Source organism: Heliangelus exortis, chromosome 21, assembly GCF_036169615.1.
Source record: "Heliangelus exortis chromosome 21, bHelExo1.hap1, whole genome shotgun sequence".
Classification (NCBI taxonomy): Eukaryota; Metazoa; Chordata; class Aves; order Apodiformes; family Trochilidae; genus Heliangelus; species Heliangelus exortis.
This window is the reverse complement of record NC_092442.1, coordinates 7037844-7060333: the sequence shown is the minus strand read 5'-3', so window position 1 is coordinate 7060333 and position 22490 is coordinate 7037844. Positions and strand designations below refer to the sequence as shown.

Below are 22490 nucleotides of genomic sequence, written 5' to 3'. Positions count from 1 at the left end.
CTCTCCATCCATCCCTCCTCCAAGAAATACACCACTCAAGCATTTTCCTCAGGGTCCTGGCAAGCTCCTGGGGACTCATCATGCAATGGAACGGTGCCCATGAACACCCTGAGCTGTTAATGGGCTCGAATCTGTGAGGAGGCACCAATGCTCCCCTCGGAGGAGCAGGGCTGATGCTGACCAAGCTCCCGGGCAGCACCGGGATCGGGACGCTCCACATGGGGTCCCGCTCATAACGTGGCTGCCCGGAGCGACGGAGCCGAGCCCGGGGGAGACCGCAGCTCCTCGGGACGCGGTCACTGCCTCAAAAAGCCCTGCAGAACGTTCTAGACCAGGAGTGTTGGGTGTGCGTGTGTGGTCCCAACGCCCCACGCAGCCGCCACAAGCTTGGCCCTGCCGGCACCCCGTCCGCCTCCGCCCGCCCCGGCACCGGGGCCGCTCCCCGCCCCACTCCCCGTCGCCCCCGCCCCCGGCCGCGGCTCGGGGCCTCGCTTCCTGCTTCCGGTGCCGGGGCTATAAGAGCCGCTTCCGCCTCACAGCGCGACCTGCGGGGGGGACCGGGCCGTCCAGCGGCGCTTAACGTCCCGGGAGATCGCGCCGCCTCTGCCATGAACGCCCGCGGTGAGGGGCGGGGTTCGGCCGTTACCGGGGCAACGGGATGGGGGGGTCTGACCATGAGGGAGGGGTGGAATTACCGGGAGGGGGGAGGGGTGGGATGTGGGGGGATGCTACACCGCTACCGGAGCCATGGAGGAGGGGGAGCGGCTGCCGATAGAGGAAAGGGTCTACCGGGAGGAGGGGCGGGGGGCTAAGGGAGGGGCTCCTTGAGGGGAGGCGGCTCATGGGGGCTGAGGAGGAGGAGTGGGGGGGTGGTACGGGGGAGAAGCTGTTAACGGGTACCGAGGGTGTTACCGGAGGGAGGGGGTCACGCAGGGACGATGTTCCCGGGGCGGGGGGTGTTGGGGCCGTCGCTAACGGCAGCCCCGTGTCCCCCCAGGGCTGTGCACCGAGAAGGCCGCCGCCTTCACCCGGCGGCTGCGGGCCGAGCCCCAGTTCCTGCTGGCCCAGAACGTGGCGACCTGCAACGACCCCCTGGAGGTCTGCCTGCAGCGGCAAGTGGTGCAGGACACCGTGCAGGTCTTCCAGCACGCTGTGCCCGCCGAGGGCAAGCCCGTTACCAACCAGAAGAACTCCGGTAAAGGGTGGGGTGGGAGCCGGTGGGTGCGTTTGGGGGATGGTGATGAATGATGTCACGGTGACTGCGCTCCTGGGAGCCATGGCTGCCTGCCGGGGCCTTTGGTCGGGTTCAGAGTGAAATTGCATCCCTGCAGCATCCACTGGAGTTAATAACAGGCTTTAGGCTTGCCGGGCTTGCCTGTTTTCTCTTCTGTGTAATCCGAGACGAAATCAGACCAAACCTGCCTCTGCAGTAGATTTCGGCACTCGTGAGGATTTTTTGTGTTTTACAATCTCAGCCAGAGCAGTGGCTGGAGGTGGAACTGTCATGAATCATGTGTTTAAAGCAACAACAAAATCTTATGCAGCTCTTAAACATTCCCATTTAATCCTCATTCCTTTGATCTCTCAGGGAGGTGTTGGATCTTTTCCTGTCTCAATGCAATGCGTCTTCCATTCATGAAGAAATACAACATTGAAGAGTTTGAGTTCAGCCAGTCCTATCTCTTTTTCTGGGATAAGGTACAGTACTACAGGTTGCAGGTTGTGCTAAGGCAGCTTGTGAAATCAAGTATTTAGTTACTGGGACAGAATTTTCTTTTGGCTGGATCATCTTGACAACCCAAGCAGAAAATGCACCTCAGAAGAAACTTCAAAAGTACCATAAATCTGTGGTTTAAATGTGGGCTGAGCAGAGTGGCTTTTCAACTTGAGGAGAAAGTTGTGAAGATGTTAAAGTTTTGCAGTAGTAGAAGTCTTTTCAAGTGTTGTGCATATTTCAAAAATTACTTCTAGGAGGCTCAGGGGTAAAACAACTGTAACTTTCAGAGCTTTCAGTCAGGCTTGTGATATACAGAGCTGTGAGCTGTGTGCCTGCTTTCTTCCCTGAAGGGAAATACAGAAAATCCAGTGCTGGTTTGGGCCAACTTAATTTCCTGTTCCCTTGCCCTTAAGCTCTGTGTTAACTCCTAAATATTTGGTCTGTGACTGAAATAAGTTTTCTAGGATAAGCCCTGGAATGCTAGAGGAGAAAACATGGACATCAGTAGATGAGCAGACAGTGTCTCCATCTAGTTAGGATTTCCAAAGACCTGAATATTCAGGAATGATTTAGTGCTCAATGTCACATCTAAAATACCTGCCTTCCCTGTCTGTCCATTCCAGGTTGAACGTTGTTACTACTTTTTAAATGCCTTTGTGGAAACAGCTCAGAAGAAGGAGCCTGTGGAAGGAAGACTGGTACAGTTCCTGCTCTCCAACCCCACAAATGATGGTGGACAGTGGGATATGCTGGTTAACATTATTGGTAAGAGAACTGGTCACTGGTTTGAGAGATGAGGAGTGAAATAGAAGAAGAAGTTGAGGCTACCACGGTGCCATTAGCCCCTGTGTTTTGTAATCAATGACCTTTTTATCCAAGCATATAAACTTTAGGTGCAAATCTTGTCTGGGATCCTCACTCCTTCATATTCCTGCTGACAAAAGAAGGTCAGAAGATCAGCAGAAGTAACTTGATATCTCAGACCTTTTTCCTTTAGTAAAAAGGTTCAATCTCCTTTTACTTTAGTCATCAACTCAACACCATTTGGTTGTATCCATGAATACAATTTCTTGGGCATGTGGTAAGGAAAAAACACTGCTAGAGCAGGGTGTGTCTAGAAGGCAGAAGCAGAACTACAGAGCTGCAGCCTGAAGAAAGATGATATAAAGATCAGTGAAAGGGAAATTATGTGGAATGTAGCAATGCTGGTCTTGCAAAATCCAGCCCAAGTGGGATCTTTCTTACACTGATGAAGCAGATACTTCTGTGTCTGAATTACACTAGCATTTGCTTTTGTCTTGTGAAACAATGTGATGCCTTTGTAAATCAACAAGCCAATAATGGAAGTTTAGAATCACAAAAGGAATTTGTTGCTTTGAAGCCTGGAGGTTACTTTTTTCTATCCAATTGTTATGAATATTTCATCAGGGCAGAGAAGATTTTGGATGCTGCTGTAATATCCAGAGCCTTGTGTGGTGTGATCCTTGACTGGGACTGTAATGAAGAAAGTACTTGAGCTGTTGCTGGTGTTTTGTAGATGTTGAGGAGGAAAGGAGCCTGGGAAGTTCACTGATTTGCTTTAGATATAATACATGGAATAATGCAGAAGAGACACAGTTCTTTAGAAGATATTTCAGAAGTTTGATTTTCAAGTCATCAGTTGTTTCTTCTGGCAAGAGCTTTTTAGAAAGCACAAGTTAATTCAACAGTTGCAAGTTCTAAATGACACTGAGCAGTTCAGGGATTCCATCTTTTGGGATCCCTGTGGAATGCTCATCAGAGGTTAAGATTTGGTCAAATTTAAATATAAACTTGAAGCCTTTAAATAAAGGACATCCCTTTGTAATCTCTGCACACAACCTAACTATTTTTAGCTTTTCTGTGGGAATAAGCAGAAGCACTAGCATCTACTGACAATTAACCAATTAACCTATAGCTTTATTACTTTCTCCTAGAAAAGTATGGTGTTGTCCCCAAGAAATACTTCCCAGAGTCTCATACCACAGAGGCTTCTAGGAGGATGAATGAGATCTTGAATCATAAGGTAAAACTGATTTAGATTATATTAAGGGGGAAGGGAATAGGAATGGGAATGAACTTGTTCCAGGTGTTCCTATCAACTTCAGCTTCTCTTTATTGGCCAAAGTACCAAGTGTATCAGCAACTGAACTGGCTTCTGTTCAAAAAGCAGCCTAAAACCTCAGCAAGGTCTCACATTCATCTTGAAACATGGAGAGGAAAGGTGTGTACATGGAAGATTTTGGCCATTGCCAGGCCTCAGTAGCTTGGAATTTTACCCCATGTTGTACTTTCCTAATTGCTATTAATCCTCAAATTTGCAAAAAGTTAGTTCTTGTATTGTTCATTAAGTCTATTTCTGCAAAACTAGCACTTGGTGTCTAGGTGACTCTTCTCTGTCCCCTCAGTATTTTATGTACCAGAACTGCCAAATTTGATGAAAAAGATGGGGAAAAAAAGGTAGTTTCAAAGCACTGAAGCTTAAGAATCATCTTTCAGTCCAGAAGAGTGCAGCTTGGAAGGAAAGTATAAGGAGGCTTCTTGAACTAGAGAGATTAATTGATGTAGGAAGATGCTGGTGTAGGTAGATGGATACAAAGGCAATTAAAGCATTTTTTTATAGTGGGCTGTGAGTGTTTTTTCCAGGTTGTATGCTGCATGCTTGGGGAAAACTGCCTGCTGAAATCCACATAAAAAATGTAAAATATGTGCTGAAATGAGCTTAGTCATAATAAATGGTGTTAATGTTATTCTAGTCTTGAATATTGCAAACCAGCTGCTCTTGTGGGAGCCCCGCTCACTGCTCCTGGTCTTATGGATGGTGACAGTAATGGGAAGCATGTGCTCTTACTGCAGCTCTGCACGCAGTGGGGAAATGCTCCCTTCCTTCTATCAACCAAGAGATCAATTATACATTAGAATTGCAAAATAAATTTACAGTATGAAGGCTCTGTGTGAGTCAGAGAGGTAATAAATGTGGATGTTGCATCATCGGTGGGCAAGAGAAATAGAGCCTGAAGAAAAGCCAATGGCTGTGAGCTCCCAGGATGTGGCTGGAAAGCAGTAGTTGAGTTGCAACTATTTGTGTCTGGTTTTGTTTTAAGTAATTTAATTATCTTGGATGTTTTTTTTGAAGAATCACTATCTAACAAAGCCTTCTGAAAGGAGTTTTCTTTACATTTTTAAGATGTGCCATGAACAGTCAAGTAGTTGCTTGAAACAACGAGAAGTCCTGAAAACTGGGTAGATGGCACTTTTCCTACTTTTCTACTAAAATTACTTTATCTTCAAACAGATGAGAGAATACTGTTTGAGGCTAAGATACATGGTGGATAGTGGAACAATGAAAGGAGAACTTTGTGCTGCAATGGACACCATGATAGAAGAGGTAAATAGACTTGTGTGATGTGTATCTTGAAATGTGATGCTAGAATGGGTGAGATTTCTTGCTTACTCATGCTCTGTAGCTCTTGCATCAGCCAAAACAAATGCCATTTGCCTATTTAGGAATGTTTTGTATGGCAACTTGCTTGGAGATGTTCAAGTGAGTTTTTTGAAGAGCCTTGTTGTTTATTTCATCCTGAATTTTTATAATACTTTCAAACTACTATCTTGAATCTTTATAGATTCCAGAACTGTGAGATTTTACTTCTGCATTTTTGTAGGAAAGTAGTATTTTTGTATCTTAAGAGAGATCAAAATACCAGGTTTTTCAAATAGTAGGAAAGAGGAAGATGGAAAATTGCATTAGTTTTGACCATAAAATCTTGCAGCACAAGTGTTGTTGCAGAAATTCCCCACAAGAGAGCAGAAAAGAACAATAAAAGGGAATTCTCTCTGTTATAGAAAAGAGTTGAACACAAGGCTGAATCCAGCTGTGGTCTGATACTGGAAGGCAGTGGAGGAGAATTCCCAGCATCTCTTTCTGGCTGTGTGAATTCAAATCCATCAGATCTGTAGTGTGCATGGCCCTCTGTCTGTGTAGTTAGTAGTAGTTCTCATAGTATGAGAAATAAATAGCCAAATTTGGCTCAAATAGCCAAAAGTCATTTTAAAAGTTCAGGCTGTTTTAGTTTGACCAAGTGCATACATTTTTTTTTTTAAAAGTGTGTATTTCATTTGCTTCCAAAACAGAGTGCAAAGCGACCCAGTGGTTTTGATGTCTGCAGTTGAAATGTGCAATTTCACCTGACTTGCATGCTTTAAGAACACTTATTTTTAAAGGTTTTAGATCACACTTATTTCATGTTTTATGATATTGCACCTGTTCTTGTATATGGCAAAGCAGAACTTGATTTTGCTGTGAAGTTTTATTTGCATACCAAATCTTGGTTTGCTGGTGCTGGGAAGCAGTGCTTGAGCTAAAATGGGGAAGTTCTACTGGAGCATAAGATTAAATATTCCCTCCAGAGCTACATAAACATTCTTGTTACCAAACCAGTGCACAGTGGGTCAGTTGTTGGAATCAGTGCAGTGCATGTGACTGAGTTTGCCTTTCCTTACTGTTCTCCTTTGTAGACTTTTCCTTATCAGAAGTGTCCTTTTCCCCTCCACATTGACTTTGGTTTTTAGCACAAGCCACTGCATCTTTGCCTTATCTTGGCTCTAGTTACTTCTATAGTGATAAGTCACCTCATAGTTTAAATGTCTGCTTATTTATTGATAGTGGAAGCTTGTGAGATAGTAAAAGGTGGCCTGTGATGGGTGTGGTGGCAAAACAATTGAGGGAGGCCATTCCCAGGCTCCACTGCATCTGCCAGCTTGAGACTTCTGTCTCCATCATTTTCCTTCCTTTGGCTGGAGGCTGTTTGCTCCCTGCCCTCCTTTTTGGCATTTTTCTTATTTTGTTTTTATAGCCTCATCTCTCACCATCTGGGGTTATCTGAGGTAATGTGGGTGTATCCACAGCAAATGCTTCCTTTTGTGCAGGCTGTGTAAAATTAAATATTTATAGTAGTTTAGGGGTTTACATTTGCTCTTTAACATATTTATTGAGAAATGTCTCAGTTCTTCCAGTTAAGCCCACACCCTGTTTCAACCCATAATTAATCTCTTCACTTGTTTCCTTAAATTGCTTGGAGCCAGAACACCTTTATTTGTGTTTTGTGCATAGCTTGTGTTACTTAGCATGAACATTGCACTCCTTTTGCCATTCAAACCTGTTTAATTTTCTGTCTTCAGATTACCTGTGGCAGATACTGCTAAATATCCCTAAAGACAGTCACCTGGTTACACTGCCTGTGAGTTAGCACATTTTCTGATAAGCCTTGTGAGAAATCACAGGAGTGATTCTTAAGTACTCTTTCATATTCTGATTTATAGAGAGGCTGATGACTTGAAATCTGGTCAACTTTATCTGCTAAAAATCAGTAGAAAGCTGCCAGCTGCAAAGGAGGTGACACTCAGCAGGCTGGCATCTTGAAATTAATTACATAAAGTGCCAGCTCTACCCTAAGGGAGACATTGTTAAATGTATTAAAACAGACAAAAAGATTATTCTAGGCTTTTGAAAAGAAGCAAAGGTCCATCTTTGAAATACAAATGGACATTAGAGGAAAAAAAGCAATTAGTACAAGGGAAACACTCAGATAAAAATGCTTTGCTGTATGGGTGTTGGAAGGTCTGGTTTGTCTCTGTGGGGTGAACCACCTAGTGGAACAGGTGATGCTGAATGCTTAAGGCTTTCTAGAATCAGTTTGGTAAAGTTTCTCTTGCCCTGGGAAATAATCTTGTTGGAAGAATTATTTAGGCAATGTTGCAATGAGACTGGGCTATTGGCTTTTCCATTTGGCTGCTGCATTCCTAGGGTAACCTGGAATATTTATGCTCACCTTTAAGCTGCTGTTTTGCCTGATGGTTTCTCTGGGAACACAGTGTGAGAATGGAGAAAGATAATATTGGTTTGGTTTGGGGTTTTCTCCTGTGGCCTTTCGATTTTGAACTGTTGAAACACCTGGATTTCCAGAGCTGAATGCAAGTAACTCCTGTCTGTATATTATGTATATTTTTCAGAGGTGGCTTTAAGATCCCAATTCTCCAGCTGGTTCTGACATGGAGAAATCCATTAATCAGTGGCATTGCTGTGGTAGGAGAGGCAGACCTGCCTGTTTCAGCAAGTTCACAACTCTTTGCCTTTCTCTCTCTCTCCCCAGGTGTTCAGAATAGTGAGCACCTGCCTGGGCAGCCCTCCGGAGACTTTCTGTTGGGAGTTCAGGGATAAGGAGAAGATCTACCACAAGTATGGCCCCATGACACCCCTCCAGTTCTACACTGAGCATGTGAAGCCTTACTTCAACATGGAGGACAAGGTTGGGGATGCTGAGAGGCAGTAGCTTCCCAAGACCTTTTTTCCTGCTAAGCCACTTATTTTCCACTGTTGCAAGTGTATTGCCCACCCCTACATCTGCACCATGTGGGATGGGTGATGCTCCCACAAGTCAGACACAGCCCTGTGTTTATTCTTCCTGTTCTCCTGTTTGTACTTGACCTGTCAATTAGCTGAGATCATCCATGGTGATTCTGTAATGATAAAATGTATAATGAGCAAATCACTCAAAGTGCCATAAGACAGCCACTAGAGAGCAGGAATAACATGCAAAGCTGCTATGCTGCTTAAGGTTAAAAAACCTTTTTTTTTCAGCCAAATGGCTTGTTTGCTAGATGGGATGGACAGCTGAGACAAAAGCAACTCTCTGAAATCCATTTAGATTTTGCTAGATTTCAGCTAAGTTGCAACTTTGACATCTTGGGTTTTTTTGGCAGATTTGTCTTGTGAATGATCCTCGACCTCAGAACCCATACAACAGGCTGTATACAGTGGAGTACCTGGGCAACATGGCAGGAGGGAGGAGAACACTCTATAACAACCAGCCTGTTGATGTCTTGAAAAAATTAGCTGCAGCATCTATTAAGGATGGCGAGGTTTGTTTGGTTTCTTCATGGATGGGATGGTGCAACTCTTGTCATGGTAAACTGGGAGGAATATGGCCTGGACATGACCCTTCCTTCTGTTTGTAGGCTGTGTGGTTTGGCTGTGATGTTGCAAAGCACTTCTATGGCAAGCTGGGAATCAATGACCTGAATATGTAAGTACAAAATCAAAGCAGAATTTGGGATGTTTGGTTACAACATGAACAGTCCTTGAGATACTTATGAAAATAATTTGATACATATTTGGGATTATATACCCCAAAGGAGTATAATTGAACAGCAATAAATTCTGTCACTTTAAGTTGAAATCTTAATCCCTTAAAGATGCACTACAAGCAATGATTAAATATTAACACATTGTCTAGTATGTGGTAAGAGAAACTCCTTAAACTGATCAGTGTTTGCATTTATTCTGACACTAAAAGTAATTGAGCTTGGGTGCTGGTGCACTGGCTCCTGGTTGATGGTGAGATGATGGTGATAATTCTCCCTGCATTTTTTAATTTTTTTTTTAATGCTTATGTGACTTTCCAATAGATTTAATCATGAGCTGGTGTTTGGTGTTTCCATCAAGAACATGAACAAAGCAGAACGATTAATCTTTGGAGAATCAATGATGACCCATGCCATGGTCCTGACAGCTGTCACTGAGAAGGTAAAGTCTCTCCCTCCTGATGTTCTGATGCTTGCAGGGCTGTGCTGGAATGTTCTGGCAGCTTGGTTGTGTTCTGGGCTCACTGGCAGTGTGTAAGCTGTTCTGCATGTGTGGCACAATACCCTGGTGCACAGGGCTTAGGTTGCTGCTCTCCCTGTGTTTTGTGTGTCAGTGTTCTGAACTGCAATTGCTTAACAAGGAGGAAAGAATTTTAGATAAGTCAAAGGCTCCTTTCCTTCTGCCTACAAGCTTTTATTGGAGAAAGGTAAAAGAAAGTAAGCTTCTAGTTTCAAAATACCAGATAACCTATCTTAACTGATTTTTAAATACATATTCTGTTTTATCTTGCTGAGCTAGAAACCTTGTAAAAGAGCAGGTGTTTCCTACTGTGTCCCACTGCATGTTTGTCCTGGCTACATTTTGTAGCATGAAGCTTCTGTTACAAGGCCAGTAAGAGGCACTTTGTAACAGTCCTAACCTCCTGCAGTTCACTGGCATGTGACCCCTGACCTGCTCATAATTAGGAAGGAAAATGGTGTCCAAAATAGCTTTGTGGCAGACAGTAGCCTGAGATGAATCCAGTCTGCTCCTGGCAGTATAACAAAGCACATATGAAGTAAAAAGAACCATGTGAAAATTTACAACTCAAGGTTATCTGCAATGTTGATGTTTTCCACTTATTTCCAGAAGTTGTCATCATTATTAAAGTTTCTTTAAAGTGATCTCTTCCTGTCCAACACAACCTTGGCTTGAGAAGTAACAGCTTGCATGTAAATGAAAAAGTTTGCTTGAATTCTGGAGTTTAGGGCTTTGAGAATGGGCTGCTGAGTCATAAGAATTTTTACAACTCTATATAATTTTTCCTGTTGTGTTCTGCATTCTGAGCTATTAAGACTTCCATTTGCATACCAAGTAGCTTGAACACATCTTTATCCAACTGAAAAATAATTTCATTTTTTAAGTGATACTTATCTAGTGTTTAAAGCCTATTTATCTATTCACAACTTAGTGTGTGTTTTTTACAGACTGTAGCCAGTCACTAGCAGCTACAGACTGTGGTCTATTTTTTTAATTAATTTTTTACATGCATAAATTTATAGATGCATAAAATCTGATCAAATATAACATATCTTAAAGAAAAAGATCTGTGTATGATGGATAGTTTCTCTAAATTCAAATGATTGTTTAAAATAAATTATCCTAGAAAAAGCTCAGCATTTAGAGGCTTTTCCACATTCAGAATGGACTAAGTTGTCCTCCACCATATTGGAGGTTTATTCTTCAGCTAGATTCAAGTGCTTGCACTTGCTCTTACTAATACCACTCAAATTGTTACAGCTTCTTCATTTTCCTTGTCCCTTCCCTCTCATTCCTCATTCAGGCAAACTGTGCTGTGCATTCTGCATTTCAGGAGACCTCCATGCCCTGGCAGGGGATAGGGAAGCCTGTTGAAATTCTGTCAGTCAGTTAGGTCCAAACCTGAATTTAGTTAAATTTAACTTCTCTGGTTAAAATAGTAGTTAGTGCAGGCTGTCTTCTTGACCACATTTCCTCCTGTTTTATGTAAGTGGACAATTGGTCCAGAAAATTACATTTTTTTTTTCTGACCACTTGCAAGAAAACCATTGTCTTGGAACTTGCCAGTGCTTGTAAACTTTTGGGAGTGGAGCTTTGTGGTTTGCTGGTGCTGGATTTAGACTTGGAAGGGTTGGCTCCTCACATGGTCCTTCACTACTGAACAGCCTCTGCCTTGTTTTGTCACAGGATGGGCAAGAAGATTCATTTGAAAAATGGAGAGTGGAAAACTCCTGGGGTGAAGACCGTGGTAATAAAGGTAAAGTGATTTGTAGTTATGGGAACAGAAAGCTGAACTTAGTGCTTGGAAATAAGAAGGTGGGAGGGGATTGTGCTCTGTGTCCTTCATCAGGATTTGCATGAAACAAGCCTGCAGACAGCATGTGGGTCCACTTAATTATTCCCATATTCCACACCGTATTCCTGGAAGACAAACATTCTTCACTTAAATGTGATTGGAGTAAATTGAATGTAAACACTGAATGGAGAAACAGGAAATGTCACTGGGAGGAAAGGAAACTTGACCCTGTGGTTGCAAGCTCAACTGTAGAGGCAATTATATCATTTGAGAGATGGCCATAAGTGATTGGCACTGACACTTCTTGACAGGACATTTTTTTGTCCCAAGGGCAGGAGGACAAAGTTGACAGAAGCCCCTGTGGAGGCTGGAACTCTGATTGTAGCTTAGTGGTACAGGGCTTAGATTGTACACCACAGCTTTACACAATCCATCAACCACACTGTTCATTTAGTGGATGGGAGGTAATGGGATCCAGATAAATGGAACTTTGAAGTAATGTGGCCAGTAATGGTTACCTTCCCTCCTCCTCTGTGAGGCTGAGTGGCACTGAGTCAGGTCACATGAATATTGGTATTTGTAGAGTGAACCACAAAGTACAGGACCTGCTGGGAGCAGCAGGGCTTTACCAAAGGAGTTCTAGCAAATTTAAAGCTCAAATAGTGAAGTATTTAAATTCATTTTACCAAAGTTATTTTATTACTTAAAGGTTGGTTTATTGCTGTAAAGCTGCTTATTTTTGTAAGCACTGTATACCAGTTTGTCCCTGTCAAAAAACCCAGCAGCATTAGGAGTTTGACAAGTGTGGTAGGGATGCAGCAAAACCTTTGCTATTTTGTTGCTCATAAAACTTTGCAGAACACAAGCCTGAAATATCTGGCAGTAGTATTCTGGAAGCATGGAAGTACTTCTCTTCTGAAATATGAGGAATTCCAGTAGGGATGTAAACTCATCTTTCAATAAAGGGAAAATAGATAGGAAATGCTTTGCATATCAAATAAGAGTCCCTTCCACAAAGTGCACTGTATAGAAATGCTTTCTTCTAGTATGAAAGCAGAAATAAAGATTTCACTGCAATATTTCTAAGTGTACTAAAGTTCTTGGTAACAGAACTAAGCTTAGATCTATAAATTATATATATCTGTGTCACCTTTGGGACCTTGTGCTGACTGTGGCTGATACACTTAATCTTCCTGAGTCATATGTGAAACCTAAGTGGTTTATTTTTTTTAAAGAGGGTATGGCTGGTTCCAGCTTGTGCTATGAAGAGCTGTAAACTGTTCTGGCTCCAGCATCTCTTTTAAAAAAAGATTTTAACTTATTTTGGTTGCTTTTCTGAAGATGGTGCTGAAAAGGTGACCTGTGGCATGCTTGCAGTGTTTACCTCTGGTACAACAGGCACTAGCAACAAAGGGCTCAGTTCAGATGCCAGGTTTTCTGCATGAACTTGCTTTCCTGTTGATGACTCCAAGCCTGCACTATTGTTCCTTTAAAAAGTTTTTTTTTAAGTGGGGTGGAAGTGCCAGCCCAGCATGGCACATGGCAGGCAGTGTGGAGGGAAGGGTGAGTCACATCTCAGCAGTGGTTTAGGAAATTGCTTCTAGTTGCCTCCCTGCTCAGCCTGGGAATGACCCAAGGGTGCTTCCCTGGTGGTTTTTGGGGGCTGCTCTGACCTCCCCCAGCCTGAGGGGAGTGGGGCTGATGCTGTAAGAGCATTTCTGCTTTGCTCTGCCATGGTCTGCAGTCAGATTCTCTTAAGTGATTGGACAGGAGGAAGATCTCCAGGATTTTTTTATCCTGTCCTGTCTGAAATGGGCTGGACACAGACCCAGCCATGGCAGGATGAGCTCACTGATGAACGTGCCAAGCCAGGCTCAGTGTGTTCAGGGTGTAACACAATACTCATTGCTGGCAACATTTTTCTGTTACACATTAATCCCAAATGTGCTCACAAGTTTCGGTATGACTGAAGTTTCCCAGGATGTTTGGGGTTTTCTTCTGGGAATAGACTATTTTCAGAAAATTCTGGTTTGGGATGTGTTCTTTGAGTAAGCTTTTGGTATTTTATACATGAACAGCTAACTAAAAGAATATTTTTGGAATGGTGTAGTCATTTATATGTGGCTCCTTGCTCTTGCAGTAGTGCCTGTTCTCAGCTGTATACCTTGACAGCAAAGTAGCCTAAAAAAATTTTTAGTCCTGCAAAACAATTAAACTGTTGATGTTCAGCCTGCAAGGCAATGTAACAGTAGTAAAATGTACTTTGAAATGTTGGATCCAGTAAAGAAGCCAAATCAGTACTAAAAAGGCACATCAAAACTTTCTTATCTCCATATAAAAAGCAGCAACTATTTTTAAAGCAACTTCATGTATAATAGAGAATTTAAAATATAAAAATGTCAGGTTAGTCATGCTTCTATTGTCAAAACATTTGAGACACTCCAGATACTTGATTTGTGATGTTAGATGCTACCAGTGTTGGAGGAATGCTTCTAGGAAGGAAGTGCCTTTCTTGGTTTGCTTTGCAACTGTTCAGTGTGGACTTTGGTTAGAACTCCAAACATTCTGGAGCTCACAGGTGTGTCAGCAACTTCGTGCTAGACATACATGCCCTTCAGCCCAGGTTCAGAGTTGCTTGTTGCTAGAACTGGACAAAAAAAGTCTCAATTTGTGTGCATGCCACCCATGTGAATTTCTGGTGAATCACTGTCATTTATTTATTTTTGTGTTGGTAGATATCAGGGTCTCTGGAAAGTTGTGCTCACTGTCTAGATTTTGTTTTGCTTAGGGAGTTGCCTGGAAAAGTGCCTTAACAAAAGCCTAGGAAGTTTGACAATTTCAGACTTCTTTCAGGGAGGTGAATCCCTGAATGATTTTTCTTGGCTATGACCAAACAACCAACAGGTGAGCTAAAGGCAGGTGAACAGAACTTCCTTCAGAACTCATTGTCAAACATGAGAAGAGGTAACTTGAGAGGGTTTCCTTCCCTCCCTCCTGTCCTGCATTACCCTCTTCCTTGCCTAGCTGGTGTAGGAGGGTGAGGATTTATAGATTGTCCCATCTCTCTCCCCATGCCACTGAGTCTGCTTGGCAGTGATTTTTCTTATCTGCCTTGTCAAGGCATTGGAAGCTGTGCCTGGGTAACTCCAGTGCAGAGAGCCAGAACACTCAGCCAAGGATAATGTTAAACTGGGTGCATCCCAGTTGAGGCCCAGTTGGGTGTGGGGGATACACGTAAGCCCCAACTCCATTATTTATTGGACAGGATGATAAAGGGTACAGCCTGCAAGAAAACACCAGAGACTAGACTTTGAGTCATTAAAAAAACCCAAATTGCTTATCTTTGGTAGGAAATAGAAGTGCTTTGTCATGTGGGATCCCTCTTGCTTTTTTCTGAGCACAGACTGAGGTGCCAGATAACACTTGTTGCCCCAGATTTGCAAGGTGCAGGACTGGAAAGGCTGATTCCTGGCTTGGGTAGCATGGGATGAAGTTGGTTAAATGCTTAAGCTCTGGTGAGGGCAGAACTGAATTCTTGTGGCAGTGTGTGTCCTGGAGAAAGGGGAGTCCTGGGAACATCCTGGCATTGCCTCCTGAATATTTAGTAATTATTTCTCTATCTGTTGTAAAAGTACTTCTTGGAATCCCATCTGGTTTTCCTCAAGGAACAAATACAGCTGCTGACAAACATTGCTTGTTTTTTGAGGTTAAAAAGTCACTTCCCAGTCAAATATTTCTTTTCTGTGTTTCACTGGCACTTTGTCAGCCACACAGGCAAGTTTAATTATTGTGCTTAGTCTTTTGTTCTGAAGACCTAGTACATTATTACCCTACTGTGAACCCAGCTTATCCCATTTGATATCTTTTTTTAAAAGCAAGCAAGAGGGGAGCACTAAATCAGATTATCATATCCATTTGATAGCAGTGCATCTGTTTGTTTTGGAATGAAAAGAACTTTCTTGTGGTACATGTCCAGCAAGGAGTCACCTCCCTTTTGACTCCTAATCTCTTGTACTGACTGTTGCATTCTTACTCTGCATGAAGACATTTTTAAAGATCTAAGTGTATGTCTGTATTCCTGCATCTGAATGTATCATTCCATAGGCTTGCTGGGACAGGCTGCTCTGTGCATTTGGTCTTATTATGGAGGAGTAAGGCACAAATACAAGGTGGTTTACATAAGACCCTTTGGGAACTTTTGAGGACTTTATCTTCAGGTGCCTAAATCCTAGGCTATGCAGTAATTTTGCAGATGGTTCATCCTTGACTGACCTCTCCCTGACCAGCAGTTTTCAGTTTTAAAATGCTGCATGTTCAGGTTTTCCTTTGGGTAGGTTAGAGAAGTGTGGACCACAGACTGCAGTTCTGTTACAAGATGATCCTGTTTCAAGTTCTTTTTGGTATTATGGCCATAACATACAAGTGGTGTGAGTAGAAGCAACTGATTTATTGCCTGAGGAAAAACTCCATTGTGTACCCTTGCACAGAAATGCAATGAAGTTTTCTGTTTTTCACTTTTGCCTGTTACTTGGATGGAATGTGGAGCTCAGAGTTGCCTTAGGCAGGCTCTTAGGTTTGTGTATTGCTGCATATAAAGGCTGTGTCTCCTTTTAATGAAGAAATTGATAATGGCTTTCATTGTGACACTGGGCAGAGGCCTTCTCAAAGAGCAACCTCACTTATTTGCATGTTCTGAAGCTCTGCTTGATGCTTCCTTCTTGTTCAGACACTGTGATCCTAATCAGCTCTGTCAAGCTTTGAGATGCAGGATGTCAGTAGCAGAGTTCATTATCCTCTCAGGGTGCAATTACTTGTTGGCTCTTGGGAGTGAGAGGTTTTTGTGTGTCCCAAGAACTCATATCCTGAAGAGAGAATAATCAAGGCAGCTCCCTTTGGCAGTGATTCCAAAATGGCTTCTAGCTCGGATTACAAATGATAGGGTTTTTAATTTATGGGAATTATCTGATCTCTTGCTTTAGAAACAAGATGGCGTAGATAGGTGCATTTATTGTCCATATTCTTTGGACATTTTCTTGTTTCATTTGATTGTGAGATTATACTGTATAAGGACATAAGGGACTTTATTACATAAAGCCTTCTCATCTGTCTTCTAAATCCTTGCTTTTCTCCAAGTCACTCTTATTTTCAGTTCACCTTGAATAGCTTGTTTCTAATATAGCTTTCTGCTAAAACCTGTGATACTCTAAATGTGTCTCTCCCCCTGCCACCCCCTTTGAGTTCAAAGGCTGTTCACTAAAATTCTCAGCAAGAATTACTGAAAAAATAAGATTTAGTTCAGTCACAGTTATTCAGATAGCTCTGAGGAAAGCAGATGGCCTCCTTTTACCTCAGGAGCTAAACCAGCAAAATTTTCTGCATCACTGTATTAGAATAACAGAACTGCTTCTCTGTTGTAATGAACTCTTTTCATCCCCAGGTTACCTGATCATGACTGATGACTGGTTTTCTGAGTACGTGTATGAAGTTGTGGTGGATAAGAAGCATGTACCAGATGACATCTTGGCAGTGATGCAGCAGGAACCAATTGTTTTGCCAGCCTGGGACCCTATGGGGGCTTTAGCCAAGTGAACTACAGAGTATTTGCCTCTAAATGGTCAACCAGAAGTAGATGCAATAGAGAATTCCAGTGGTTGGAAGCCATAGCCAAATGATGATGTGACCAAGCACTCAGCATGGTCCATATTCTTGAAATATAAGTTAAGGATCTTTGGGAAATAGCGCTTTACTGACTTGGCTGAATGAAGCTCTCAGACAGGCTACTCTGCAAAACTAAAAAGGGAAAAGGAAAAAAAACCTCATCGTGAAAATATATTACAAGTGCTGTCAATGGCAGTTTGATTTTACCTTAAATTTTTAAATTAAAAACGGCTTTAACTCAATAGAATTATTTTGACAAGTGTTTTCACTGGAAAAGATGGCCATAAAAGGCCTTCCTTTAGAATTAACAGCAAGGTGATTGTTAGAACAAATACATCAAGGTACTTATAAATTAACCATCCATGGTGTGACTTGTACCATAGAAGAATATCCAAACTATTTTATATATTTACATTTTTAGTTTTGCTGAAGTGCTGGAGGGGACATAAGAACTGAAACTGTTAAATTACCTTTAGAAAAATTTTTCTTCCAGCAGAACTGGAGGGGAAAAATTGTTTCCTTGAGGTTTCCAGTTTGTTGGTTTTATTCTTCCATTACTGAGCTAGGACTGGATAAACCATGTCAAAGTCCAGTGCTATGTCTGTGTGCACAGGGGCGCTATTTTTCAGTTCTGTTAGCAAGAACAACCATAAATGTGTTCACAGGTGGAGTTAGTGTCATGCTTAACAGAAAAAAACCCAATGTTTTAATTGCTGCATTTTATTTGGATGTTTAAAAATAAAAAAAAACAAGATGGTGCTATGAAGCTTTTGAATAAACACTTTCTAAAGTGACTTGTACAGTTCTGTTTTGTTTTTTAAAGGACTCTCATGAACTTAATGAAGTGGAGAGATATTAGTGGCCTAGAAACAAATCTAAGAGAGCCAGAATCTGAACATCTCAGGAAAAGATGCTGCTTGATGAAAGATGCACCTCTCACTGAACAAACACAGTATTTCATTCACTACAGGCATTTCATTTGGTGATGAGCACAGTACTAATCCTTTGATTTAAAGGGTGCTGAAACTCCAGGCTGACTGTCCTGAAGATTTTCCTGTTCTGTACAGGCTATAATCATTGGCAAGTAAAATGGTAAATGAGGATAAAGAACCACACTGGAACACAACTGCCAGCTACTGGTGTCAACCAGCAGCAGGAGGTTATTGTTGCTGTCCTTGAGTGATGTGTTTAGGAGTCTCTGCCCTTTGCAGTATTTTCTGTTAAGGTAACAAAGCTGTTCTGGAGAAGTACAGCAGGGATCTCAGCAGTACTAATATTTGATACCCTTCTAGTGAAATTCAGCTTGTTATCCTGAGCTTGGGTCAAAAGGTTTTTCTCAAGACCTGTGAGGGTACATGAGCAAATGGATGTTGCTGTCAGCTTGGCTTTTCTAGTAGCAATGTTTATGAGCAGTAAAAAGCTTCTGTATTTTCCTAATCTAGACAACTCCAATGTTCAGACCTTTTTCTGTGGCTTGGAACAGGCAGATGAATCTTTCTTGCTTTCTACAGTGCTGAGTGGCAGAAGTGTGCATCATATGCACATCACCTCTTGTGAAAGTGTGAGCATACATTTTCATTATCAGAATATTGTTGAATAGCTTAGTTGTCAAATATAATTACCAGGTTGTCTTCATTGTCACAATTTATGATTTAAACTCTGTTTATTAAACTGTGATCTCTCTCAACCCATGCAAATGTTTGTACAAGAAGCAGTGCCTAGCCAGGAGTGTGCAGAACAAGTGTGAGCTGAGTTTGAGGGGTGTGGAAAGAAAAATCCAGAAGCATCATGGTTTGTCACATATTCCTGTAGGAAAAATTAATGTGATATTGGTGTGTATAAACAGAAAAGCCTCCAGTATATATAAAATTACTCAGCTCTGCTTAAGACCATTGTGGGTGAGCTGGATTCCAGCATCCAGATTAGGGCATGGAACACGGGGGAAGTGCAAACTGAAATAAGTGGCAAGACTGATCAGAGGACTTGAATCTATGCCTAGAAAAATCTGTGCCATGGTGTTTAGTCAGAGAAAAGGGGTGGTATCATGTTTTTTTAATTCGTAAATGGATGCTTTAAAAGAGGAATTTTGTACCCACTGCTCATGATAAATTGATAAAGTCACATTCTTCAATTGCAGCAAGATTTACTGAGATTAGGAGAAGCTTTCTGGTAATAAAAATAAAGAACAGGTTGCCTGAGGATGTGTGATGGATCTTTAAGAATAGGTTATAGAACATGTCAGAAATGGCATTGGCAGAGTTGATCCTTTTGGCAAAGGAGTGGGACAGAAGATATTTTGAGGTCCCTTTTGGCTTTATTTGATCTGTGATGCATAGTCTCTCTCTCTCATGCTGTTTTACTTGCATCAAGACAAGTAAACAGTTTTTCTTGTACTTGTTTCTGAACCCTGGTGGCTCTGAAACAAAGCCAAATCTCTTGGGAAGCTCTATTATGGACAATATTTTGATTATGACTAATACATGTGGTGGTTAGGGGGCTATTTTTTTTTTCCTTCTTCCAAAAGGTCAGTATTTTAGCTTTTCAAAATTTTTTTGCTTAAGACATTACACCAGTTCTTCTTTTTCCTTTATGCTATGATAGAGGAGATAGCAGCCAACAAGAGTTAACTTTTTCTCAGGGGTTTAACTTTTTTTTTGTCCATGGCAGCACTAATGAGGATTGAGTTTGACAAATTAAAAATGGCTTCCAAGCCTATTTTTGCTAATTTTAGTACTACAAAGTATTTTCCAGCATGTGCTTATCTCAGCAGCTCTTGCCCAGGTACTTCCCTGTACAGCTCATACAATAGTATGTTGTTGTTTTCCTTCCCTTCAAATTAGCACAGAAAATCCACCTGGCTAAAACATGTTATAAGAATTGAAGCCAATCTCATAGGAACAGTTTTGAGTTTATGCCCAGCAGTTTTAGGAGTTCTTTGTAAGCAGGAATGGAAAAGAGAGGGGAAATACAAATCCCAAAGCAGTAGCTGTATTTCTTCTACTTTGAGAACTAAAGGCAGTTGAACAAACAGCTCTCAGGTTCATGCTAATGATGCTTTATAGTTCAAGACTGGCACAATGTTAGGTGGGATAATCCCTGTTTTGCTGCCTGGGTGAAAACAGCCCGTGAAAACCAGTCCTGTGTCTTTGGTAAGAATCAATATCTGTGCACTCTTGCTAAGCAGCTGTCTTTGTTATCCATAAACCACTGTCATTTTACTGGCAAGTGGGCTTGTTTTTAAAAAGCAGTTTGAAACATGAATAAAATCAGTTTAAAATGGTTTTCCATTACAGCTCCTGTTGATGTGATGTTTACTGGATCACTCTGCTGTTCTGTCCTAAAGGAAAAATCATTAATGTGATCAGCAGCCCTCAACTAGGGGATTAAGAATTGAGACAACTGAGCAGATGATTCAGGGGCCATATGTTCTGTAGAGAGGCTGGGGAAGGTCTCAGTGTCCTGTGTAGCAGGAGGTACAGATGGATCTAAAAGACCCTCAGCCTCTTAGGTGTGTGGAAGTTGGAGTACAGCTGAGATATAGATAAGCATGTAAATACAGCTCAGATATAGATAAGCATGTAAACAGACCACCTAACTCCTGTCAGTTTGCAAGAAATGGTTCAGAGATGCTCAACAATTAAACTTTTTCCAAGTGATGGAATAGAAATCATGGAGGAATTAGCCTAGCTTGCTGTGGGGCTTGTCACTCAGCAAAGAAAGCTCTCTGCTTTATAAGCTGTAAACCTAGATTAAAAAATTGACACCCAACTGATGAAAAGATGCTTAGGTTAGAATAAAAAAATACCGAAGCTAAAGAATCCCTTCTGTGTTTCAGTTTTCAAGTGATGATTCAAAGACAGTTCCTCTGAAAGGTGGGAAATATTGACTGATAATGTTATAAAGGTCAACTATACCAGATTCGAGCAAAATTCAGAATATAACAACCACTGCTAACTAAGAAAAAGAAGAGGCAGCAGAAGTTATAGTAGTGGCAATACGTAGGTTTTCAGAATCAGATTTCTCCACCCAAATACTCTCTCAAAACAGAGAGGAAAGAGTAAAACCTCTCCAAAACCCACTTAATTCCCAGATGGATATCCCAGCACAGTCAGTTTAGAAAATAGCAGGGAAGGACAATTAAAATTTCTTTTATGCCAAAGCCAACCTTAATAGCTTCAAAACATAGTCTGATTCCTAACTAAGCAAAGGACAGGAAGAAATAAATATTTTATGGATTTGTTTGTTTTGTGTTATTTGGAAGGTTGTTTCTATCCTCTTATTGGCAGTCAATCAGGCATGCTGGCAGAATTATTATTAATCTCTTCTTAGTACAGCTGGTATTACTGTTATTAGGTAATTTGATTGATGCTCCCCATTCCTATGCTGGCATTGGTAACTGGAATCTATGGAGAACTGTGGAAGTGTTTGAAATCCTGTTTTGTGTAAAGTCCATTTTCTTCCTCTTGTTTTTTCACTTTCCGTAAATCATTAAAAATTTTGCCCACCAATTCATAGAAGATTTAATGAAAGTCTGGAAGTGTCTCTATACAGGACCTGGAAGTTTTCACATATGGGGTAAATAAGTGTCATGAAGTTGAGGGGTCTGCCTGAAATCTCAAGTCTGTTATTTATTTTATGCCCCAAAGGCTCCAGACTGTTTGGCAAGAAATTAAAAAACCCAAACATGCTGCTGCAGAAGACGTTAATGAGAAAAAATAAATCAACTGAACAAAAAAGCCAGGATAAGTCATGAAAGGTGGGTTTGTGTTCTTAATATGCTGTTTTTCACGTTACAGCTTTGTATACCCAACAAAAATAACTAACTACTGACACTGAGTGCCACTGATGTGAGCAGATGAAAGCAATTTAACTGCAATAGTTGACCAAGATGGATGGTATGCAATAGTGTTTCAGAACTTGTTAAAAGAACCTACTCTGAGCAGAGGCTAAGATAGAGGAAAATATCAGACAAAGGTCACAATACCTCTAAAAATTTAAAAAAACAGAGCAAGGGGACCCAACTCCTGAAGCAGTGAGAAATTATTTCTCATAAAAGGGTAGAAAAGTGAATTTGGAAAATTCATTCCAGTCTCCCAGCAGTGGTGAGCTGGATGTCTGTATGAAAAGGAAAGCACAAATTACTTACACCATCTGTCCTCCCACCTCCCTAGAAAGAAAGAAAAAGGCTGCTAGCCAAAGCATGGGCTCTGATCCACAAATGGATCCTTACACATGAAAACATTGAACTTGGAGCTTCATAAAGGTTTAGAGAGTGAGGCAGGAAAGTATCTGTCCTTACCCTTCAGAGCAGGACAGTCCAGGGGGAAGAATGTGAACAATTACAATAAGGGCATTAACCTGTGGGGTTTTTATCCTGTTGGCAGCTAAACAGAGCTAAATAACTTTATTTTGGATAGAAGAGTTCAGCACAGCAGAGAGAAGATGAGTAACTGCTAGATATTGCTATTTTCACAAAAAGAACAATGAGTCTCTAAGACAACGAGCTTAATTTGACGGAACATTTTTAATATACTGCCCAGCAGAATTAATGGGAAAGCGAAAATTATTATTTTGGTCTAAGACTCGGTTGTTTGCAGTTGCAATACCCAGGACGTCCTTGCGATGGTGCAAGTGACACG

At 41.5% G+C, this 22490-nt stretch overlaps 1 protein-coding gene across 1 annotated transcript; it reads left to right on the top strand.

The window, feature by feature from the left end:
• The first annotated feature begins 437 nt into the window (after positions 1 to 437).
• On the top strand, positions 438 to 17645 carry BLMH (bleomycin hydrolase). Its single transcript, XM_071764810.1, has 12 exons — positions 438 to 621; positions 998 to 1195; positions 1589 to 1698; positions 2341 to 2482; positions 3673 to 3761; positions 5031 to 5123; positions 7888 to 8043; positions 8498 to 8656; positions 8753 to 8820; positions 9203 to 9320; positions 11085 to 11154; positions 16631 to 17645. Exons 1-12 carry the CDS (start codon positions 609 to 611, stop codon positions 16780 to 16782), a joined length of 1368 nt encoding a protein of 455 aa, XP_071620911.1. The 5' UTR covers positions 438 to 608; the 3' UTR covers positions 16783 to 17645.
• The last annotated feature ends 4845 nt before the right edge of the window (positions 17646 to 22490 follow it).

What these genes read in the sequence shown, in the direction of transcription:
- BLMH (XM_071764810.1), top strand. An exon ending in ATGAGATCTTGAATCATAAG is followed by an intron (nt 3,762 to 5,030) that starts GTAAAACTGATT and finishes ATCTTCAAACAG; the next exon opens with ATGAGAGAATACTGTTTGAG. An exon ending in TGAAGACCGTGGTAATAAAG is followed by an intron (nt 11,155 to 16,630) that starts GTAAAGTGATTT and finishes TTTCATCCCCAG; the next exon opens with GTTACCTGATCATGACTGAT.